At 34.2% G+C, this 23,983-nt stretch overlaps 2 protein-coding genes across 4 annotated transcripts; one reads left to right on the top strand and one right to left on the bottom strand.

The window, feature by feature from the left end:
• The first annotated feature begins 643 nt into the window (after window positions 1-643).
• On the top strand, window positions 644-14,801 carry LOC119640211 (tiggrin). Of its 3 annotated transcripts, none has more exons than XM_038038065.1 (4): window positions 644-804; window positions 7,699-8,061; window positions 8,131-14,537; window positions 14,594-14,800. In XM_038038065.1, exons 2-4 carry the CDS (start codon window positions 7,713-7,715, stop codon window positions 14,663-14,665), a joined length of 6,828 nt encoding a protein of 2,275 aa, XP_037893993.1. In that variant the 5' UTR covers window positions 644-804; window positions 7,699-7,712; the 3' UTR covers window positions 14,666-14,800. The 3 variants fall into 3 exon arrangements, with proteins under 3 accessions (XP_037893993.1, XP_037893994.1, XP_037893992.1); XM_038038066.1 differs by lacking the exon at window positions 644-804 and adding an exon at window positions 1,195-1,211; XM_038038064.1 differs by lacking the exon at window positions 644-804 and adding an exon at window positions 2,271-2,576 and having other exon boundaries at window positions 14,594-14,801.
• Window positions 14,802-15,144: 343 nt separating this feature from the next.
• On the bottom strand, window positions 15,145-23,842 carry LOC119640276. The gene is made up of 4 exons (XM_038038186.1): window positions 23,053-23,842; window positions 16,418-16,520; window positions 16,193-16,278; window positions 15,145-16,122 (listed from the first exon to the last, which is right to left on the bottom strand). Exons 1-4 carry the CDS (start codon window positions 23,124-23,126, stop codon window positions 15,324-15,326), a joined length of 1,062 nt encoding a protein of 353 aa, XP_037894114.1. The 5' UTR covers window positions 23,127-23,842; the 3' UTR covers window positions 15,145-15,323.
• Window positions 23,843-23,983: the final 141 nt, after the last annotated feature.

The following is a 23,983-nucleotide window of genomic DNA, read 5'->3' as shown; positions in this document are numbered from 1 at the left end:
CATGAAAAATATTCAATAATGTAACAATTCATAAATATTTAACAATTTTTCAAAATCCACCTACAAGGCTGCGATTTTCTTTTGCGAGCAAAACAAAAACAAAATCTGAATAAGCCTTCAAAAATTCTGCATAAACATACTTGTAATGAAAAATAAGAAAATATTTTTTTTATTATAATAAAAAAAAAACGTGCCTTCAGCTTAAAAACAAACGAATATTAAATGAAATGTAATTAATATAAGTTCTATTTAAATATTGTTCAGTGCTTGAAAGAGGGGGAAAATCCCATCCTTAACAAGCAATGATCATTCTTTTTCCTAAATATAAAATGTTTTATTTCCAAAAGTTGTCAAAAATCCAAAATATTGATAAGTTTTAAGATGAAACAAAAAAAAAAATCTCTTTGATTTTTTCATATGATTATTCTCTTTATTACTCATTTCTAGTTCCATGGCATTATCATTGACTCATTGATTTGTTGAAAACATCATCGTTCTCTTAGTTACGCACACTTGAGGACTTGAACTGTTAATTCATTCATAAGTTTCATTTATATTATGCCCTATCTTGGCCACCACTAGCCAGTTGAGTTTTTGCAACGATCGAATACGGATCTCTCGTACTTTGCGCAGTATACGATATAAGTGTTAAATACTACATTTTAAAGGTTCCTTAAAGAATTCCTTGATTTTTATTATCATGAAATTCAAAATTTAAAAAACATCTTCAATTCTTATGTGTGTTAAAAAGCTTTAATGAGAGGAATTATATAAAAGATACTACTTTTTGAATAACAATTTGAAGTGAGTGTGAAGAGTGGTAAAAAAAAAATGTTGACAAAAAATTAAACCATCTTTCTTATATTATATAACAAAAAAAATTGGCCTTAATTTTGTTTTTTCATATCAATTAATTTGAGGAAAATTTCTGTTAATATCATTGTTTAGATTAACATAGTAAATATTCTCTGTTATATTTATGGTCTGACGATGTACTGGCAGATATATATAATAGGAATTTTATTAAATTCATATAAGTGTGATGTTTTAAATCGCCCTTGCCATGTTAATTTCTTTGTACGCTGTCGGGTTTCAGCGTTAAGATGAAGAAATTCACTTTTATTTAAATACTGCATTTAAAGTGGCTTGAAAGCGACGCCAGATCCTTATTGAGAGCAGATCATCAAAAAAATAATAAATATATAAAAAAAGTAAATAAGCAACTTTGAAAAAATACTGAATATTTTAAATAAGTGGCAATTATAACAGATATTGTGTTAAGCTTTCTTCATAGATACTTCTTAGGTTTTCAAGGAAGGCATTTGAAGAATAATCTCGCGAAACGCCTTGACACCGTTTCAATTAAAACTAGTGAGAAAATTAAGCTCGGCTTTGACCGAATCTTTTATACCCACAACCTCCATTTAAAAAAAAAATTGAACAAAAAACCGAAAAAATTAAATTCCCGGATTCTATAACACTAGGTGACAGTGCCTGATTTTCATTGGAATATACGTAGAAATTTTTATCATACGCAACCTGCGTCTGCTAAATTTGAAGAACATATGTTCATTTGTGCGATCGGCTGTAGATTTGCTACCGTAATTAACTGATAGATGGACAGACCGGCTGTCAAATATACGTAGAACGATTCATATTTCTAACGCATTTGTCAAATTTTAGGCCGGCAACGTCATTTTTGCAATTAGGTGAATGGACAGTACGACGGACTTGCTTAAATCGGTTTAGAATTTAATGCTGATCAAGAATATATATATACTTTATTGGGTCTCTGAAGCTTCCTTTTGGATGTTGAAAACGTTTTGACAAAATGAATCCGCATCCTTTGGTGGTGGATATAAAAAAGCAGTATTTTTGACGTGCTTGGCCGACATGGATGAAAGAAAGCACGTCCTAAGACAATTACAGTTCGCTTATTCTCATGTTTGCATTCTTAAATAATCAGAATTGATAAGTAATCTCTAATATTTGATTTTCAACGATGTCATCAATACGTTTCTTATTAATTCTTAGTTAACGTTTGAAACTCTTCTCATTAAAATACTATTATTATACATAAAAATTTTTTCTGGCACATACAGCTTACCGCGTCTTTGACGTTATCAGTTCTGAGACATGTCGTAAAGTTCAAAAGTTGTTCACTATAGAATTAAAAGACAATAACAAATAAATACCTATAATCTCATTTCAACGGACGCTATGAAAGAGAACAAATAAAAAAATTAGACCGAACGAAATAATATTAAATTAGAAAAAGGATTTTAAATGAAATAAGTTTGCATTATATCCGGTGTGTGCGAAACATAGTTTAAAGCAATTGTGAAAAAGATTAATAGTCATAGTATAACGTTATTGTGACTGAGCAAACGTCGGGTTTTTAATTAACTAAATGTATATTTTATACGTTTTACTCTTAGAGCTAACACAGAGTGGTACATTTTTGGATTAATTAATCCTTGTATTGTATTTCACGGTCAGTGCGAGTCCATTTTCTATCAAGTTATCACGATTGAAGATGAACTATTTCTCTACGATATTTGTATGCGACGAAACAAGCAAGTGTTATATATTTTAACCCTATTATATTATTCCTATTTCTATTTATCCCTATTAAAATAGAATGCTGTATCATTATATATTCATAACATTTATTAGATAAAAAGTGATTGCATAAAAAAAATATGAAAAAAGTAGAAATTTAATTACACTTATGAATGCAAGATGTGTATATATTCGTGTCATTGTTGTATTTAAAACATTCAGAAATATGGATCCGATTCTTTAAACTATTGACATGAGATTTTTGTCCTTTCCCTTTCACTCCTTTGTTGTTGGAACATTCTCGGTACAGAGAAAAGAAACTTTTCTCGGGCCATTTTCATAGATCAGGTGTGAAAAGGGTAGCAAAGCGTAAAACTTTACGCGTATATTTATCAGTACGGAATTTCTAGTACCAAAATTTTTATTTGAAAATCTATTCAACCATGGAAACTGTTAATGAACCTGCGAATTTTCCTTATAGTGTCAAACACTTTTTTTTGCCGTAAGAGTTTTATAGTTATACCTATCAAAAGTACTCCATATAGTACGCCTCCATTCTTCTATGTAGTTTTAGAAAATGTAGTTCTCTTATGAGTATGTAGATTCTAAAAAGTTGAAAACATTTTCGTCGCACATTCCAGCTAAGTTCTTCTCGAAAAACTAAAGTTTGTTGTGTATTAATTTTTTCACTCTCTTACTAGAAAAGATTTTAAAGATTTTTGCAGCTATAAATTTTACGTTGAAGTTTAAAAAAAAAAAAAAAAAAGTAGAAACATTACTGATGCAAATCATTCAAAATAGTGTGTTATATGGGAAGTTGTCGAAAGGGTGGTCTGAATCACATCATTTGCAATAGCGTCCGTTCTTAGGACAAAACGCGTCACTGTATCAAATTTCCTCAAAATATCAAACAAGACAGAGAGATGGACAGACAAGCTTAAATGGTTTCAAGTAGTGATTTTAAATGGATCGTTGTAATAAAAGGTGGATCTGTCTTTACTCTTTCTAGATGCTCCATACGTCCACAAAAATGTGCCATGAACCACAAGTGATGTATGGCATATCTCATGTTCCTTACATCCACATAAACTTAGTACACTCCTCCCATAGATAGGGGTACAAAAAATTTTCTTAACATAGTTTGTTAGGTCTGTTGCTCTATTATCGGAGCTAGATTCAAAAGGTAGATATTTTTAGAGGGCGTGTCTATATTTGTTTATATAGTCCTGTTCAACCCTTAAATCGGGGATATACCTTCCGAAATATAAAAAGTGATTGATAAATATCAATATATTGAGTTTAGCCGATATTATCATTCTTCCAAAATACTCCTCTGCTTAAGGAAAATGCGTTTTGTTTTGTTTAAAATTAAAAGTAGGTCAACTTTATTTTTAGAAAAGAGTACGACTTATGACCTATTTCCTATTTGTTCTTACGTTGCCTTCTCCCCCATTGCTAAAAAGCTACGCGGTTAAATTACAGAGGGAAGCTGAATATTTCTAGTGACATCCATTACAAACTCTTATGGAAAGAGATTCACACATGTTCACAATATTCTATATTATACAGGAATTGTTAGATAACTCATTCATTTAAAGTTTACCTAGGCAAACAACAAAAAGGTGTAGAAGTATAATAATGTAAAGCTATCGCTGCCATCATCGCCGTCATAGAATTCAAATTGTGATCATCAATATCGGAGCTGCATGTGTCATAATGCATTTTATAAATATATTCACTCTCATATATAAATGCATAAATTATAGTTTTCGTTGCTGCTTTATTACGTTATATATAGCAGTTTCTTAATAAAATAAAAAATTATTATCTTAGATATTAAGCAAGTAAAGAGACTTCAATAAATAGTGTGCTATGCATTAATAAAGAAGTCTTGTTATGTTGAATTTTTGAATTAACTCGTGTTAGTTTATTTATTAAGGAGAAGACTGACAGAAGAGGTCGAATGAAAGTTGAGTCCCAGTTTCTTATTTCAATTTAGAGCTTAAATATAAATCAACAAATTGATCGTTACATAAAACGGATAGGCACCTATGAAAACGGAATTTTTGTACAAAAAATATGCGTTTATTGCATGAAAATGATAAACAAAAAATTTTTCGAAGTGTTGCCGACTGATAGCCACACATTTTTGCTACTTGTTTGACAATTTTTGAATGCACGGCAAAAGACTGTTGCTCCTTTAAGTCGTTTTCGTTAGAAGTGCGGTGCTGCTCACCAAATGCCTGCCACATCGGTTTCTTGCAAACAATTAAATATGGATGGATGAACGTAAACATGTAAACATATAACCTTGTGTTGCCCTTTTTGATATATCGCTAACAGTTTTAGAACAACGAGTTGTACAAATCGAATAATTGTTGTTGACGCTGTTTGGTATCAATCGTTTTGCTAGACTTTAATAGCTAATGACAGACGTTTTTGCTTTTATGCTTCCAGCAAGTACAGAATATCGTGTTCCTGCCAAAGCGATTCAGTCTCAAAGTCGATGCGGAGAGTACGCCTGGATCTACTCATGAATTTTTACCCCTGGGGTTCTCAACTTTCACTTCCATATTTGCGCATCCACGATACGGACGGAAAATAGTCTTTCTTCCCTATAGTTTGGGTGACGACATTTTCGTTGTTAGAAAAAGTATTTTTGTGCAGTGGTTTGTATTGCTATTACGACCTGCTATTGTTGCCAGATGTTCGAACTGAAAAAGAACACAACTTCATATGTGCATGTTTTCTAGAGGGACAGAACCGCTATTCCTATTTACGTATCTAGTACCTATACCAAATAAATGGGCAACATGCGAAGCATTTAAAGTTTGCGTCTACATTTTCCCAAACTATTCACCTAAATTCGTTACATAAGGAAAGTTTAATTATATTTTGAGCATTGTGAACATGTGAAAACCATGTATTTCCAATACTTTTTGGGTTTTTCAGTGGCAAAAAGCGTCACAAACTAATAAAGAGTTGTACGTCGCTGGCGTAAGCGAAAGCGTGGATTGAAGGCGGCTTTCGCAATGAAATGCGTTCAATAGGTGCTCTTTTTGGCGGATCAAACCTAGATTTAATAGAATAGCGGTCTTAAGTTTAATTGAGTTTGAGCTGATGAAGACGAATTTGAAAATTCGAAAAACTTATGCGCTTTTTCTTAATTTTGCTACAAATTCATCCAGTTGGCGACGATATGTATTCACATATACATATATCTAGGAGATGAAATATGATTGATATACAATAAAGTTGCTGCACCAACACGTTCTGGCCAAAGAGCGAAAGCTGCTGAAAAATTCACTTTACACCGAATTATAATCCGTTATTTTAACCAATAAAGTCATTATTTGAAATAAATGGATGATTTTGCATGAGATCATTTCTTGAACAATCTTTCCTAAAGACGTTCTTACCAAATATTGATCTTTGTAAAACAATAAGCTGATAAGATTTTTCGTATTTCGTATGAGGAAAATATGCTAAAAATAAATAAAAAAATCATATTCGACTGAGCCCAACTCCCGTGTAACCACAATCATGTATTCATTACGTTGTGACGTCCTTATTTAATTTGGAGCTAATACGCATAGCTTGTCGTATTTTACTCGCCAAGTCCTTTTATTTAATATCCCTATCAACATTATTGTCAAGAAAAAATTAATCCACCAGGTCGTGGTGTTTAGTTTAGAATTAACGCATTTTTCATAAGGTCTTCATTTGAGGAAGGTGCAAAATAATTTTAAGCATTCTGTCTTATTTACCTTACCATTAATGAGCATAAACAATCACTCATAACTTTGGGTGGGCATGGCCGAATTTTTTCCAATTTTCCTTATATATAGTAGAATTTCCGTAAAGTAAATGTGGGAAATTTCAACCTTCTTTTATCTTTCATAATTTGCGAGTAATGAGAAAATCACATCATTTTTTGCTTAGAAAACCGAAGTTGTGCTCAATTTACTTTTTATTGCGGGCATGTGCTCTGGCCGATTTGACGCATTTTCAATATCAACCTGCATGAAGAGATATCCGATGGTCCTACCAAAGTCGATCTCTTCATTTTTGCGACCAGGCGAGTGTCGATAACAAACACCACAAAGGCGCACAGGCACATAGACGAACCGACATGGCTAAATCGGTTCAGAGTTTCGCGCTGATTAAGAATGTATACACTTTACAGCGTCTCTGAAAGTTCCTTTTGGGTGTCACAAACATTGTGATAGAGTGAATATTCCACGGTCCATCGTTGCTGGGTATAATAATAACATCTTCTAAAAAAGATTTCGGTCAACATATTGAGCTAGTGCTCATGTAAAAGTTTTCGTGAAAAGTAAATTTTTTTATGCATAAAGCGTAACTTTTGGTATTTTGTGAAAATTATAGATTATTTTATGACCGGCCGTGTTTTAATTAGCACAAAGCAAAAAAAAAATCTTGTTCAATTACAAATTCGTTAGTAATTTTTCTGCAAGCTTTACGAATCTACGAAAGTGGCATTCCACAATGTTCAATATCACATACGCGATATCAGATCATTTATATTAATGCAAATACGTTTTTAAAGAGATTTACAAATATTGTTTTGCAAACGCATGGTAGCAAATCCCTATTTTAAGCTAGATAAGACATTGCTTTCGTGGCCATCAGGGGATGATCACTCTAATGGTTTTTCTTTTATTGGTTCGATTAGTTGAAGCAACATGGTCTATCAATTAAAATTTCCATTTATTCCATTTCCGGGTACAGTAATTTTATCTTCATGTTGACCTAGTATACACCAGTGAGCGGCAATAAGGAGCTTTTGGATTTAGAAATGATTGAAATAATTGAGTCTCTCCAAAGTTAAACAAAGGCGTAATATTGATTTTCTTAACGAAGGCAAAAGATTTCTAATGATTATTTGTTTATTATTTGCGATATCTTGAAATTGTTCGGGTAATCAAATTCAATAATTACATTGATCATCAAATTCTCGTCGTGCAGTTTATTGTCTATCGAAAGAAATGTTTAAAATTACCAAACAAATTTACAAAAACTCAATTAACACAAATCTTCAAACCGTTAAACATTTGCTTTATTTGTCGTTCTTACATGTTTTATCTTTCAATATCTTTTCTTCTTCTTTTTAAGATATCTCTCCGATCATGCAGTATCTTGTTTCAGTGATAACACTATTGCAATGGGTGCACTGTGGTTGGGGCTACGGCCACTATAATCGCCATCCTATGTCGTATGGGTCGAGCGGTGCTTATGGTGGCTCTCCCTACGCTTCATCTACTAACTATGCCACCTCTTCGTCTTCCTCCTCTTCTTCTTTATCGCCTCATGTTTCGTTACATGGCACGGATAATAGTCCATGTTGTACGTTGGATTCCTGGGCTTATAACAATTTTAATGACATCCGTCAGTTTGCCAATCGTCTGAGGCAGGAATACAATAGCATGGCTTCCGGCAGTATCACTGGTTATAGCATCACTTACAAACCCTGGACTGGTAATTATATATGGAGCTATCCATTACTTATTGCTACCAAAGCCGTATATAAATTTCCTTTTTACACAGAAAGTATTATTGCATTGAGTGGTAAAACACCTGGAGAACTGGACGCCCTGTGCCGCATGGTTAGCGAACAATTGATAGCAGACATGCGTAAAGGGAGTCTTAGTTATTCAACTGTATCTCAACCGAATTACTTTGAATGGAAAGCCGCCAAAACTTTACAACCTTTGGTTGCTTTTGAAGACGATTTTGGTCAACAGCAGCAGTCTTTAGACTTGGAGCAATACCAGCTGGAAGGCTCACATAATTTTGAAGGAGTCAAGACCTACAGCCATCCAACAGAAGTCAAGGTCGTTGACGGCAAAACGTATGTTGTTCACAAGAATATAAGCGAGGCTCACAGAAGTTCGGGATCTGGTACTTACGAAAATCCCTATGTTCGTGTAATAAAGAGAAACCGTACTGTTGTTACCACTAATGCTATGCCAGCTTATACACCCGCAGTAGTTTACGCTCCTAGCACGGCTTTCAATTCAGGATCTATGGTTACTGTGCCAGGTAATGTTTATCTTCCGCCATCTCCTCCCGCTGTCACTGTAAGTCGTAAGAAGACAATACGTGATTGGGTTCATGAAAATATGGAACCGGGCGTGGTCGGTTATCGTCCCGTGGTAAATGTCAATGCTGATTGGTCTACTAATGCTAATGCGTATAAACCGCCCCTACATATACCAGTGGAAACCAGTTCATCGGCAGAAGGAGAAAATTTTGGAATTGGCTACGCACCTAATTTTTCACCTGGATCCACTGTAACCGTTAGACGTTACAATAAGACAACAATTACTAATCCTGATGGTTCTAATGTAGTGCGCGGCTCTGAAAGCCATAAAAAATGGGTAGATGGTCAATTGGTATACGACACTGAACGTCCGTTCGGAGAATGGACTGTTCCCAAAGATGAAGAGTGGAAACGCGAAGAACGCGAGAGATTCTTTTGGTTTTTAACGTCCGCGGCTGCTACATCTCAAAGTTTGGAATTATGGCAGCGTCAGCAGGAGGAACGTTTAATGGCCTTAGCAGAGCGTTATCATACTACTCTGGAAAACATTCAAGATTGGCATCGAAAAGAACTGGAACGATACCGCGTGTTATTAGGTCAATATCAAGTCCAAACTATCGATGATACCGCCTGGAAGCGAAGTGAGAGAGGACGCCTAGATTGGTTGATTCACCAGAACAGTGTTACTCGCGAAGAATTGGAACGTTGGCAACAGGAAAACCAGGATAAGTTAACCCAATTGGCGCGACAATACCGAATCTCTGTAGAAGATTTCAAAAACTGGCAAATTGAGGAGCTGGATCGCCTCTATGTTTACTTTAATGATCAAAACAATTCTATGATGCTTGGACCCAATTCCGACTCCTTCGTGCACAACAGTGAACAAGAAAGATTAGAAGAATTGATACGACAACATAATGCTACTATTGAGCAATTACACAATTCAATCAAAATGGATCAGCAGAAATTACGCGAACTGTCTACCAAATATCGTGGTAATGTGGAAGATATGGAGAAATGGCTGAAAGGGGAATTGTCTCGATTGGGTGGCATAATTAACGAACAACATAATGAAATGACTCGCATTAACGAATGGCAAGCATCAGAACGTGAACGTCTGGAAAATATCGTTAAACAGCATCGTGGTTCTATTGGAGATATTGATGCTCAAATGGATCGTGATCGCAGTTATTTGCACACTTTGGCCAACAAATATCACGTTAGCATAGAAGAGTTGGAAAATTGGCAACGCGCGGAACTGGAACGATTACAACAACAAGGTCAAGCGCAAATCGAAATTGGTATCAATGAATGGCAGCAAAGAGAACACGAAAATCTTAAAAAATTGATAGCGAAGAATGATTTAACTATAGAAGAATTTCAAGTTTTAATAATCAATGACCGTAAAAAGCTGGAGAACTTAGCCCAAACTTACCAAGTGCAGGTGACTGAAATAGAAGAGTGGCTTAAAAAGGAATTAAGCAGCCTTAAAAATGAAGGTCTCTTACAAGAGGTAAAGAAAGAATTGGCCGACTGGCAACAAAAAGAACGGGCTCGATTACAGAATATCGTACGCCAGAATGAGCTTACGGTTCAAGATTTAGAATTAAAAATTAAGACTGATCAGTCCCATCTAAATAAACTGGCTAGCAAGTATCAGATCGAGGTGGCAGAAATTGAAGATTGGCTCAAAACCGAATTGAAGCGTTTACAAAGTGAGGGATTGGTTAAGGTTGAGGAGTTGCAGGAATGGCAAAAGAATGAAAGAGAATTGATTTTAGGTCTTGTCCAAAACAACAAACTTACTATTGACGAATTCGAGCATAAACTTTTGGCTGATCGTCAGCGCTTGCAAGATCTTGCTAAAATGTACAACGTTGAAACACACGAAATTGACACCTGGATTAGAAGAGAAGGCGAACGTTTGCAGAATTTAGGTTTATTGCAAATTCAAGAACAACTAAACAATTGGCAGAAGATAGAACGTGATCGTTTAATGGCTTTAGTACAACAGAATAAACTTTCAATTAAAGAACTGGAAGAGAGGATTAAGAACGACCAAGTGCATTTGTACAGTATGGCTCACCAACATCAAGTGCGTGTCGAGGAAATCGAAGAATGGATAAAACAGGAGATTAAACGATTGCAAGCAGAAGGCCTCATTGAAATGGAGAAATTGAAGGACTGGCAAACCGAGTGGCGTGGAAATTTGACAAATATGGTTAGGGAACGCGATTTTACAGTGGAAGAATTTCACAAATGGCTTCTGGAAGACCGAGCACGTTTACAAGCTTTAGCAATGCAACATAATGTTCAACTCGAGGAAATTGAGCAATGGGTGAAAAATGAAGAGCAACGATTCATTAGCATGGGTCTATTAAAACCTAATGAGAAACTTACGAACTGGCAGGAGGTTGAGAGGAGGTATTTAGAACGTATTACACAGGAACAATATCACTCAACCGAACAGCTTGAGCAGCGCTTAAGACAAGATCGGGAATTATTAGAAAAATTAGCCAGAGATTATCAGATTCAAGTGGAAGAAATTGAAAAGTGGATGAAAAAAGAATTGACACGCTTACGGGATGAAGGACAACTGCAAATAAATAATCTAACTGCTTGGCAAATAGCCGAACGGGAACGTTTAGACAATTTGCTCAAAAAAAACAAACAATGGTCGGCGGAAGAGCTCGAAGCCGTCTTGAGACAAGATAGAGATCATATGCAAAGTACCGCCTTCCAATATCATACCTCAGTAGAGGAGGTTGAAAAGTGGATAGAAAGTGAAATTCAACGCTTGCAACACCAAGGAAAGCTGAATATCGAGAAGTTGACTGCTTGGCAAAAGGAGCAGCAACAGCGCATATTGAGTTTGCTGCAGCAACAGTCTACCATTACCTTAGAAGACTTTGAACGTAAAGTGCAGCAAGATCGTGCCTTCCTTATGAATTTAGCGCGACAATATCATGTTAGTGTTAACGAGATTGAAGACTATGTAAAGAAAGTGATTAATGACTTGCGTGACAAGGGCAAATTTGAAATTGAAAACTTAAAAGCTTGGCAATTGGTAGAGCGAGATTACATCAAACAATTGATCAATCAGTATAAAAATTCTTTAACTACTGAGGAGTATGAGAAGAAACTTCTAAATGATCGCATTCACCTTAATCAGTTGGCTGATCATTATCACATCAATGTTAAAGAAGTTGAGGAATGGATGATCAGAGAATTGCATAAATTACGAAAAGATTCCGGGGATCAATTGCAAAAATTGGTCGCTTGGCAAGTCAGCGAACTGGAAAAACTGAAGCACTTGATTCAAGAAAATAATCGGTTAAATTATGTGCAATTTGAACTCGAGCTGAAGAAGGAACATGAACATCTGCAACAAGTAGCTAACCAATATTCTGTGAGTATACAAGAAGTGGAACAATGGTTAAGACAACAACTTTTGAATTTGAAGACAACAGGACAAATACAAGTGGAAAGTTTGACCAAGTGGCAAGAAAATGAACAGAAACGTTTGATCGCTTTATGTTTGCGGCAACAGGAAGCCATTACGAACGAAGAATTTGAAAGAGAATTGCAACGTGATAAAAACCGTTTGGAACAATTGGCTCGAGAATACAATGTAAGCGTTGAGCAAATTGAACAATGGATGAAGAATGAATTACAACGTTTAAAGAACTCTGGTCTGGTACAAGTAGAAAATTTAACTCACTGGCAGTTAATGGAACGCAAACGTTTAGAAGATTGGTTAAGGAAACAAAATAAGGCGGTCAATAGCGATGAGTTAGACGCCTTTATTCGACGTGACAAGGAACGCTTGCAACGCATAGCCCAGGATTACCACGTAACTGTGGAAGAAATTCAATCCTGGGTAGAGCAAGAGGGTGCACGTTTGCAACTCTTGGGGCTGGTTAAAGGACCAAGAAACTATATCTGGGTCACTACGCGCCAACCATCCACCAGTATAGAGACAAGCTGGAATAATCGGTGGACTACAACTGACACTTATACAAATACTCAAAAACCACAAAGTAGCGAAGAAATGTGGAAAGAGCAAACCAGGGCGCATCTGCAAGCTATAGTTCGTATCAAACCTTTAACATGGTCAGAATTCGAGCGTTATTTGGTTGAGGAGAAACCACGTTGGGAACAATTTGCTCGCCAGTATCACGTAACTGTTGATGATATTGAGACTTGGTTACGTGAATCAGCTCAAGATTTATCGAAGCAGGGCTTTATACAAGGTGATGTGACAGTGGAAGAATGGCATAGGGTGGAGCAAAAATACATCCAAGACCTTATTGATGAAAAATTACGTAAACAACAACAATGGTCTATTGAGGAACTAGAGCGTCAGCTAAGGAACGATCGTGATCACTTGCAAGGATTAGCTAATCGATATCACGTAGCCATTGAAGTAATAGAGAATTGGTACAGAGAGGAGTTGCAGAGCTTACTAAATCAAAGAAGAATTATTAGTGAAAATCTAACGGATTGGCAAACTGCTCAAAAAGATCGTTTGTATTGGCTGATTAGCAGACAGCCTGGCCTAAGTCTGCAGCAATGGGAGCACCGTGTTCTAAACGATAAGGCGGCCTTAAACCGGTTTTGTGATGAATATCATGTATCCATAGAAGAGTTGGAAGTTTGGATACACAATGAATTGAGACGTCTACAGAATTTAGGCTTACTTAAAGTCATTAATCGTGCAAGTGGACTTAGAGCTTGGCAAGAACAAGAACGTCAACGGTTGAGAGATATTGCGGCTGAATTGACTATAACTGAGGAAGAATTTGTTGAATTTATTGCAAATGACGTATCATTCCAGCAACAGTTATCGCATTTGTATGGTTGCCGGCGCGAAGAATTAGCCCCCTTCCAAAGGATCGTGATTAATCGTATGAATCACGAAGGTTTACTGGATAAGACAGCTTTATTGCAAGTGGAATCGTGGCAAAAAAATGAGCGACATCGCCTCTACAGTTTCATCAAGGATAAGAGTTATACTTTAGATGATTTACGAAACTGGCAAAATCAAGAAAGTTTCATTAATGGATTGGCTTCTAAATACGGTGTTACTGCTCAAGCATTGAAAAACTGGCAAATGGCGGAGTTTCAGCGTTTGCAAAACTTAGCCCTTTACTATCAAATGAATCTGAATCAGTTGCAAGACTTTCGAGACAAAGAGATAAGTTACATAACATTTGTAATGCATAAAAAATTGAGCCCTCAACAAGAGCGAGTCGCTTGGGGAATTAATGAAGCTACAAGGATGAGTGTGCTGCAAAAAAAATCAGGACTCGTCGGAGAAGATCTAGCAAAGTGGAGGCGAAAATACTATCTATTATGCCAAGGACGTTTGCCTTTTAGCTTCGGCGTTGACGGAGGCTACGAAATTGGTGGTGGTTTAACGAACCGTACCGGAGGGCTACCTACAATTATATCGAAAGATAGAGGAGATCAGCCTCCAAATATTTATGAAGAGACAATAGATATTGAAGAGCCTGGAGTGGAGGGTCACGATATATTGCACCCTCTCCCTACGGCCGAAATGAGAGAACATCTTTCATTAAGACCTGGCTATGAAAATCCAAACACTTCCATGGATGGCGGTAGCTATCCGATCCATTACTCTAAGAAAGAAGACCATTACAGGACACCAGCGAGAGGTCGTAGTTTCGGTTACCAGAATCTTCACAACCCTCACAATTCGAATTATAACGATAAGCAGGCTCACATTTTAGATGGGGACGATGAACAACAGCAACAACAATTGGAAGAGGATGGTGATTATGGTCAACAACATCAAGAAGAAGATGAAGTTGAAAATTTCCATAGAACTATAGCACACCCTGTACGATACTCGCCTAGCCAGAAACAAATGCAAGCACCAGTTAACGAGGTAAGTTGACATGAAATTACTTTAGCTTATCTAATGCTGATTTCATCTTATTGCAGGGTTTAGTTGTACAAGCTGAATTAAACTCTTCCGGTTTTCTAGGCAATTTGAAGAAAAAGATTTTCGGTTAAGGACTTCGAAGCCATTTTTGATACTGCTTTAATTATATAATATTTTTTGTACGATTTAATTTTAGTCTTAAAATACACTAAACGAGAATTATAAAATAATGTCGATTGTATAATTAAACGATGATAATGCGATTAATCACGATGTAATTCATTCATTTTCAAACAAATCAGATTTTATTTTCATTTTTCTATAGAAACAAATACTTAGTAGATTTTAGAATAGTTAGAAATAAGAGAGCTTTTCTTACATAAATCTTAAGCGAAATATAGGTTTTAAAGCGTTCCCACCATTCCTATAATCGTCTTTATTTCAAAGCATCCCTAATAAAATGATATGTAGAGAATTTTAAATTAACTAAAAAAAAAAAAAGAAAAAGTGAGATACAAACGAAAGAAAGAGATAGGAAAACGCATTTAAAATGCTGTCTTATTCAAATTAACTTCAAATTTTTTTGGCTTATCTAATCTCAGTTATAATCATACATTAAAATTTCATTATGCTTTGGTTCTAAGTTTATCTTTTTTAACTATCTAGGCACTTGTTTGTTAATACATTATAACAATTATATTGATTTTTTTTATTAAATCCCTAAACTCAGGCCTATCCTTCGTTACAATTTCAATTCCTTAAAATTTATAGTATGTTTTCCAAAAAAAATCAACTAAAATTCGCATTTTCACCATCGCTTTCAGCCAATTGAAAGCATGTGTGCTTAGCCGCTCCTTCGAACATGGTGTGGAAAGTTTTACGTGATAAATCGTTATCATTATCGAACGTTTTCGCGCGGTCTTCAAAGTCCACAAATAAACCTTCGCCGGTCTCATAGAGAACTCGGTTCTTCAATTGTTCTATTTGATGTAATAACTTTAAGGTTTCGTGATCTAAGTTATCGTCTTCTACATATAGTTGATTTTGTTGTTCCTCATCAATATCCCATTCGAGAGATTCAGGTGTTGATATATGAGACCAAGAATTGTGTGAGGAATTGCGTGTTATGGAACCCAAACGCTGTGAACGACTTCGAGTGCGTATTAACGGACGCTTTTCATTTGAACATTCTTTAAAATTTTCTAAATTATTTGGCATTTGTAGAGAGTCATTATGTAGGCCCAAGGAAGGCATTGAAGCCATAGAATGGAGTTGCCCATCTTCATGAATATTGTTATACTGCCAAGAAGATTCGTCAGCCGATGTCTCAGTTTGCAAAATTTGTGTTAACATTTCATGGTTCATTTGATGTTGTTGCTGCAAACATACGTACTTTGAATTTCGAAGCAATTGAGGGTATTGACGGATTTGGGAATATTCGTGTTCCCATTCCAAATCCAACGAAGAACTACCCCTTGAACTGGGCACGCGACTCGCAATATTATTGATCGACGATTCTTTTTGGCTGTGGGCAGCATTGAGCAAAAGATTTGTAACATCTAAATTTTGCAGTTGGATGTCGGAAATGCTTTAAAACAGAAACGTTAAAAAAAAATTATTTAGAAAACTTATTAAAATTCTTGTTTCACACTGCCTACCTTTCGGCTTGCGGACCGCTGCTTAACTTGGCATAGCTTGTATCCTGATATTGCCAGAATTTCTCCAGAAAGTGTGAAGATTTTTTCTAAAAAGTTATTATGAAAAAGACTTTTTAACTTTTAATTTCTTGCGTTTTTAATATACCTTTTAAGGAAATTTAGATAATCTTTTTTTTTAAAGATATATTTAATTGAAACTTCCTCTTTTCCTTCTAACACACTTACCTTTCGTTTAAAATTCATGATGCGATATATAAAATTATCTCGTTTGTAGTGTTCATTAAGATTTGACATTAAATCTCTTTCTTGATCATCTGTTGCATGGTGTCTATGAATAAGCAAGAGAAACCAAAACGTAAATAATTAAGAGGCACACATATATAAACATATATAAACATCGACGACCACTTCTATGTGTACAACATATCCACTTACAACGAGTGTTAACAGAAAGGCAACCATAGTGATTTATAGTGGAGGGCTGAATTAGAAAATCAAATAAAATGAAAAACATGTTGTTAAGAAACGACAGCATACTTTAGGGCTATTGACCTCCTCTTTGTGCTCTTTAATGCTTATTCAAGTCATTTTAATTTTTTTCTGTGTATACATATGTGCACATATTTTGATATGTAAAGCTTAAGTCTGGTCTCTGCTATAAGTGAAAAATATTTCATTGAGTGTATGGATCGTCGTCAGCTTTGTTTCTCAAGCTATAAAATATGCCGTTATTATTTACGCTGGCACAGTGAAATTAAGTTGAAGAGATTTTTATTAAAAAGCAAAAATTGCCTAACCTGACTTAATATTTGTAATTGCTACTAATAGCATTAAGGGCACATTCCCCAAAAAAAATTCTTTAATGCAAAAGATTTTGAACTTTACTGTTTAAATTTGTTTTCAAGTGTTTTTATTCTAATATTATTACATAGTAATTATGTTACATATAACTTAGGAGTTTTGCAACGGGAGCCGTCCACTACATTTTACATAATTTGTGAAATATCAATATGCAATTGTCATTGCGATATCATTTGGCAAGTAAATACTAACTAGAGGGCCTCAGATACATTTGCAATGTAGTTGGGTTATTGGCAGTTCGAAATGTATGAACAAGATAACCATGGATTTCGTTTTTGTACGAAATTACTCCTAACGATGAAATCCATTTTCAGTGTTTGTTGCTTCAAAAATTCAAGAGATTTAATCGAACAATTCTTCCAAACATGGCGAATGACTGTTTTCTGCACTTTTGTGTAACTTGACAATATACTTTTCGAATATGCCTCTAATTGAACCGTTAAACCGCGAACCGCCTTCCCCGAATACTGTATAACTTTTTTCGCTTAAATTTGATGCTATGGACAAACAGACTGCATTTGGTGCAGTGGATGTGAATGATGCCTATTTTCAATAAAACGGCCCCCTCCACCATACGAATTCAGCTCTTACGGAAATTATTATATATATATTTACAGATAATGAGTAAACATTTATTTGCCACGCTTTACAGAAGAGATTCGTTCCCTTTTTCATTATAACTGCACATTACCTAATTAGCATAAATTTGAAATTCATTTTTAGAAAATTGTTAACAAAGTCTACGTCAAGCAAAGTGTCGAGAGAAAAAAAGATAATGCGTTTATCGTGAACAATATATAGATAAAGAAATGTTGTAACATATTATTATTAATTCTTTTAGCCAGACAAATAAATCTGAAGACTAAAGTCTTAATATATTTTACTTTTCTATATTAAAAACTCAAATATATTTCGACAATTCTTAATAGGCTGCTTTAAGCTTGGAAAGTTAGCGCAGCAATCAAATACTTTTCGGTCACCTTATGATCATTTAAGACAGCTGAAGGGAAGTGTAATTTCAGCGCGTTAATACCATCGCATTTGTTGAGAGAACTGTATGCATGTTTACAATAACGTTCGTGTCTATTAGTATACCTAAGTGCAAAAAACCGGAAATTTGCTATGGAGTATGCAATTAGGTTAAAAGCTAAATGCTTTACTATGTTTATCAACATGCAGAGAAAAAACTTTTGCCAAAAAGACTATGCAAAGTTTTATGTTAAGTACACCACGACCTAATTTAGGTACTCAGAGAAGGCGGTAATGTTATCATCAATTAAACTTCAAGTCTAATTTGGAGGTTAGTAAGTGCTAATTAATGAGTTAAGTTTGCCCTTTTTGAAAGCAAACAACAGTAAATTGTATTCTTTTTTTACCATGTAATGATAATATGTTTAGTTTTACTGATAAAAAAATAGTAAAAACAGCTTTCTTAAAAAGATGTTTTTAGTAGTTTTGTTTCATTATTTTTTTTTTTTTTTGTAGATAATAAATGAAAACAAAATAAGGCTGGAAAACTTGTTCATGACTAATATTAGTAATAGCAAGAATATGTTTTCTGTGGTATTTTGATAGGCTCTAATTTATATTCTCTAACCAGCCAAAAAGTATACAACCAATTGCCCTTCTCTACTCTAAATACATAATATAAAATTTAGAGGGAAAGAAAGAAAGAAAACAAAAAGTTAATACCAACTTATATAAGCGTGAAAACATTGCCATGTTATATACGGTCGAGTACAATAGTGAAAAAATAGTTAGTGCTAATGCTGCAAACCTCAACTTAAACCTTCTTTCGCAAAAGCTATGATATACTGTGGTTTGTGACCCAAATAGTATGCAACAGTTGGCCTTAAAGACCACTGAAATAATATAATCATTATAAACGTCAGCACGAAAAATGAAAACTGAATGAGTTTAAAGTACAGAAGCCGCAAAGTATGCTATAAATTGTAGTTGAAATGTACGCAAACAAAAAGTAAAATTAATTTTGCGTTTTCTCTTGTGTGAAGGACATTTTTCATCGAAAGGTGGAAGGTATATTCATTTTGTGAAAACATTCGCAATAGTTACATGAAAGTTTAAGAGATCTTATAAACCGTGTTAAATTCTGAATCGCTATACGAGTCTGTTTGTCTATCCGTCTGCATATCTGGCTACGATAAAAATCCTCAAACTCGGCAAGACTATTGAACTATTGAAGGTTCAAGAATGGTCCAATTTGACAAAAAATACGTCTACATGGCAGTGGAGAACATTTATTTTCAAAGGCAAGAAAGTCGAACTTTACATCCTATGCGCTATCGTGTAATGCTTGCAAAAAAGACCAAAATATTGGCTGCTTCCACGCTACATTATAAAGTACGGAAATGTAGTGTTTTTTTTTTGAGTTTCTTTTAAAAGAATTCTAAATCGTATAAAAAATTCGTCAACACCCGAATATAATTTTCTCAGCTGCCTTTTTTTTAAATGTAGAGGAAAGGCAGAAAAATTGAAATGAATTAACATAGAAATGAAATTTAAAAAATTTTTAAACATCCACAAAATAAAAACTCTCCTCTTTTGAGTCTTAAAGACCCGAAAGTTGTTTTCTAACGCAGAAGTTCTTTCTTAAGAGCATGTTTCTTAAAAGTTGATTTTGGAAATAATTAAAAGAAATTTTTGTATCTTTTTTTTGTTTAAGTAATTTAATGCAACTTTTAACACTGTATGTCATGAGATTACGCTTAATAGCTGTCGAAGACTTTTACATTCAGAATGAAAAATCTATTTTGTGGATAGGAAAAGAAATTTATGAAAAAAAAATTATTGAAAAGAAGAATGACAAAAAAAAAACATGAAAATAATAAAAATATTTAATGGAATTTGGTGAACCAAAAGAAACATGAAATAAATCGTAATGTAAATCCTCCATTGCATGTATAATGGAAAGTGCATTAAACTTGCTATGGAGCCAACAGTTCGCGATATAAAAACATGTTAATATAATACATTTAGTATGAAAACCTAAATGAGAAAAATATTACCAAAAAAATCCTTCGAAAATATACTAATAATAAAGTAAAACAACAATTACAAACTAGAAGTCTTTCATAGTTGCAGTTGTAGTTTTTATTATGTAGGTAGCGAAACGCCTAAGAATCTGTTTCCATTAAAAAAACAAAAAAATGAGAGAAAGACAGACCGGAATTGTACGATTTCTTAAGCAGAAGAAAAATTTTTCTCTTTTTTTACATAAAGTGCTTTTTGTTTTTTTTAAAAACTCTGCCATTATATTAAATATTTAAAGCTCTATAAAGTATGCAAGACTTGAGCAAATTCTTGTGTCAAGCACAAAGTATGCTGGTGTGTTAGTTTGCGGGTATGTGGCGTGGTTAGATACGTACATACAATTTGCAACTAAACAACTAGACTCTCTCCAAATACTACACATGTTGCTAGTGGTATATAATAACATCCAAAAGTATGTTGCAGTTCACTGAATAAATTTGCCGACTACATTGTTCTTGTTGTTTTCAATGCAAAAGTAAATGCCAGAATATGCTGCTTGCAAACGAAGTATAAATACCAGAAATTTTGTCTTTTTTTCTCCCCGACTTATCCTACTTTCTGCTTTTTATTTTTTCATTTCCTGGAAATACATTTAAGTCACATAGGGGCGGAAAAATTATGTTTTCCTTTATTTCTCTCTTTGTTTCCCCTTTTCTTTTGCCATACATATATTTGTATCTATATTTGTATTTACAAGTCATACTTGAGTTAAATTTCAAGTTACTTACGTTATAAGAAGTTGAAGGGAAAATCTATGTTTTACTGATTGACAATAATCGATAATCCCTAATCTTTAAGCTGATGCTTAGAGAAAACTGAAATGAGGGTGAAGTTTTGCAAGTGTGTAAAATCGGTTTAAATATAAGTTTAAATTAATCTGAAATGAAAAAAAACACTGATATCAATCAATGCTTGAGAGACGGTTGAGTCTTATTAGAATTAATTTTCATAATTTCTACCGTTTAACAAGAATATTTTGTAGATATTAATGTAGGAGGAGAATGTTATCTCAAACGTTGTACAATTTTCTTTATTTCCTCGAGTAAAAGAGAAGTGTTGTTCAGCAAAGGAATGATTTAATGCAATCAAAACCTCAAGTTAAAGTTTCTGCAACGATCTCTGAATATGTGGTAATCAAAATAATCAATATCTCCCGGTGCGCGTTTTTCTTCGTTAAGCAGACATCTTTTCTCAATTGTCATATAATTAACGAGTTCAAGTAAATTACAGTTGGCAATACGAACCTAAGGAGTGCAAACAACTTTATGTGTCCTAAGATTGTATGGAAGATCTAAACACTAGTGTAGCTATATGACGGCTTAGGTACTTTCTGTGGCTTAATGAGATAATGAAAAGATATTATCAGTATCAGCGCTAACAGAGAGCGGAGCTTGATGATTGTGTGTTGGCAGCTGTTGCTATCACCAAATTGTAACTCGTTAAATATTTAAGATCAGTCTTATCGAGAAGGGAAGCAACCTTGTCCCGTCGCTCTACGGCGGGCACTACTCCTCAAATGATTGTGATTATCCCATTTTCATAACGATGCCTACTTCATTAAATAGGTCCTCCTGTCATGTCGTATCGTGAAATGAAGTCCATTCATATGCTTCCATGTTTGACTCTAGAGACCTCTGCAATATGGTAAAATCATTCGTTTTTTTTTTTTTTTGAGTAGCTTTGTTTTTTGATTAGTTTGATTAGCTCCCAACACTGAGCATGTCATGTTCACACATCATTTCGTCTCGTTTTTTTTCAGATTGTGAAAGCTTTGTCTTCAACTAGCGGCAATACTAGATGTTTATATCTTTTAACTTCTTGCAGCCATATCCAGAAGTCTTCATACGCATCTAACACAGAGTGAAACATTAACAGCACAAATATCCAATTATGTAAAATTTTTTGCGCTTAAAGTTATCGTTGTGGATCCAAGTTGCGTTACGATTTGTAATACAAATCGAAAGCAAGTTGCAAGCTGCGTATTGCAAGTCGTATTACGGATCGTAAAGCCAGGTGCAATAGTTCACACGTCCTGTCTGTTCATATGACATTCAGTTTTGTTTCTTTAAAAATTTGACGACAGGTTAGCATTTAGGGACATTTTTTATGGATTTTCCCTCAACATATTCTTGCAATTTTTCTTTTTCAAAATGTTTTTGATTGCCCTAAGGTCTCTTTGCTGTAATTTTGATTATGTTGAAGCTCCTTTTGACTTGCATGAACGGTGTTCCTCATATCATCGCTTGATGATTTTCAAAGAAGAAGAATATTTGTGAAGGAATAAATGTGGAAATTTTTTTAATAATAACTTCTTTCGCACTTACTTCCTCATCATATAATTTTTATTATTATTTTTTTACAAATTGTCTGATTAACATTTTTATTTTTCTCATTTGGCTGTGTATAAGCTTTATATTTGTTACTTATTAAGCTGCCATAAGCTATGCTTTAATACTTTACTTTTGCAATTGAATTCAAATTGCTAGCATTTGATAGCCACATTCACTTAATTGAATTAAACAAAGAAGCTTTTAGGCAAAGGCAGACATAAACAGAGAGGAAAAGACGTTTGGTGGACACAAATATACACAATTCCCTTATTGCTAATTAATATTAAACATTGGAACAAATGCTAAATGCACATAAGCACCAGCTCGGAAATCTTCAAGGCTACTATAGCCAGTTGATTAGCATCAAAAAAGGAAAAAGAAAGCATATATATATATATACATATACTTACATACATGTACACATAATACATATATTTATAGATGGTAGGCATAAAAAGATGAAAAACGTAAACAACTATAACTGGTCAAGATTGAACGAAAAGATAAGTTACACAAAGAAATTAAAACAAAGAGTAAAATGTGTCAATTGCCTGACACTTGAAAGGCAATATATGGACTTAATGACGAGTAACTACACTCTATATGCACTTCACTTACCCGAGACAAGAGGATACTAGGGAATTATTGCTTGAACTCTTGCTGTGGGATGAACGTCCCAAACAGGAACCCATAATCACTTCTGATTCTATACAGTGCTAGCAAACTGATGTTATTTATGTATCTAAATCCATGTGCACATATATATATATATGTACACATATATTCGCCTGCACACTATATATACACTTTGTTATTATACTTTAACAAACATGTATAAATTGTAAGCTCTATTAGTTCGGCTGTGTGGTATATATTGTCTTACTTATGAGAGGATTTCTGTATGTACATATGGTTGTGTATATATATGATTGGGTGAACATATATCTGCGTATAAATGTATTGTGGAACATTTAAACAATGGCGTCTTTTGTAACGTGCGAACAAAAAGAATCCAAACAATCACTGTTTGATGGCATTTGTTAGAATAATTTATGTAATATTTTTTAGACATTTAACTAAACAATAAGGAACTGATACAATTTCCTTTCGTTATACGTGTTCATGTTCTGTTTCTGTATTATTTTTCTAACGATTTTTTGCCAAAAATCGGCCTTGTTGTATTAAACTTTAGCACAATAGAGTTAAAAAGGAAACACCAGCGCAGCATAACAATAGAGAGACAAGTTCACAGGTCAAGGATTCCTTGATTTTTTATTCAATTCTTTTTTTTCAAATAGGAAAGTTTTAATTTCAATTTTTCACAACAAGTTCATTTCTTTAAAAACTGTTTCAATCTAAGTTTCAAATTGTATCATGTTCGAGTAAATTTACAACATATTCTTTTAATGTAGTTTTATTTCAATTAACTTTATTTTATATTAATAAATATGATTTTATGTTATGTACATTGCTTTTTAAAATTTTTTCTCATGCCATGAAGAAGGCTTGTAGTCAAAGCAAGTTTTAATGACGTACTTATGTTTCATGA

This window comes from Glossina fuscipes, unplaced genomic scaffold (genome assembly GCF_014805625.2).
Source record: "Glossina fuscipes isolate IAEA_lab_2018 unplaced genomic scaffold, Yale_Gfus_2 116, whole genome shotgun sequence".
Taxonomy (NCBI): Eukaryota; Metazoa; Arthropoda; class Insecta; order Diptera; family Glossinidae; genus Glossina; species Glossina fuscipes.
This window is presented reverse-complemented; position numbering and strand designations above follow the sequence as displayed.

Excerpts from the sequence above, each read along its gene's own strand:
- LOC119640211 (XM_038038064.1), top strand. The coding sequence starts at position 2,537 with ATGAACTATTTCTCTACGATATTTGTATGCGACGAAACAA. Across the intron at positions 2,577-7,698 it reads ATTTGTATGCGACGAAACAA|ATATCTCTCCGATCATGCAG; the intron begins GCAAGTGTTATA and ends CTTCTTTTTAAG. Across the intron at positions 8,062-8,130 it reads CACTTACAAACCCTGGACTG|AAAGTATTATTGCATTGAGT; the intron begins GTAATTATATAT and ends CTTTTTACACAG.
- LOC119640276 (XM_038038186.1), bottom strand. The coding sequence starts at position 23,126 with ATGGGTTCCTGTTTGGGACGTTCATCCCACAGCAAGAGTTCAAGCAAT. Across the intron at positions 16,279-16,417 it reads TCATGAATTTTAAACGAAAG|AAAAAATCTTCACACTTTCT; the intron begins GTAAGTGTGTTA and ends ATAACTTTTTAG. Across the intron at positions 16,123-16,192 it reads AGCGGTCCGCAAGCCGAAAG|CATTTCCGACATCCAACTGC; the intron begins GTAGGCAGTGTG and ends TCTGTTTTAAAG.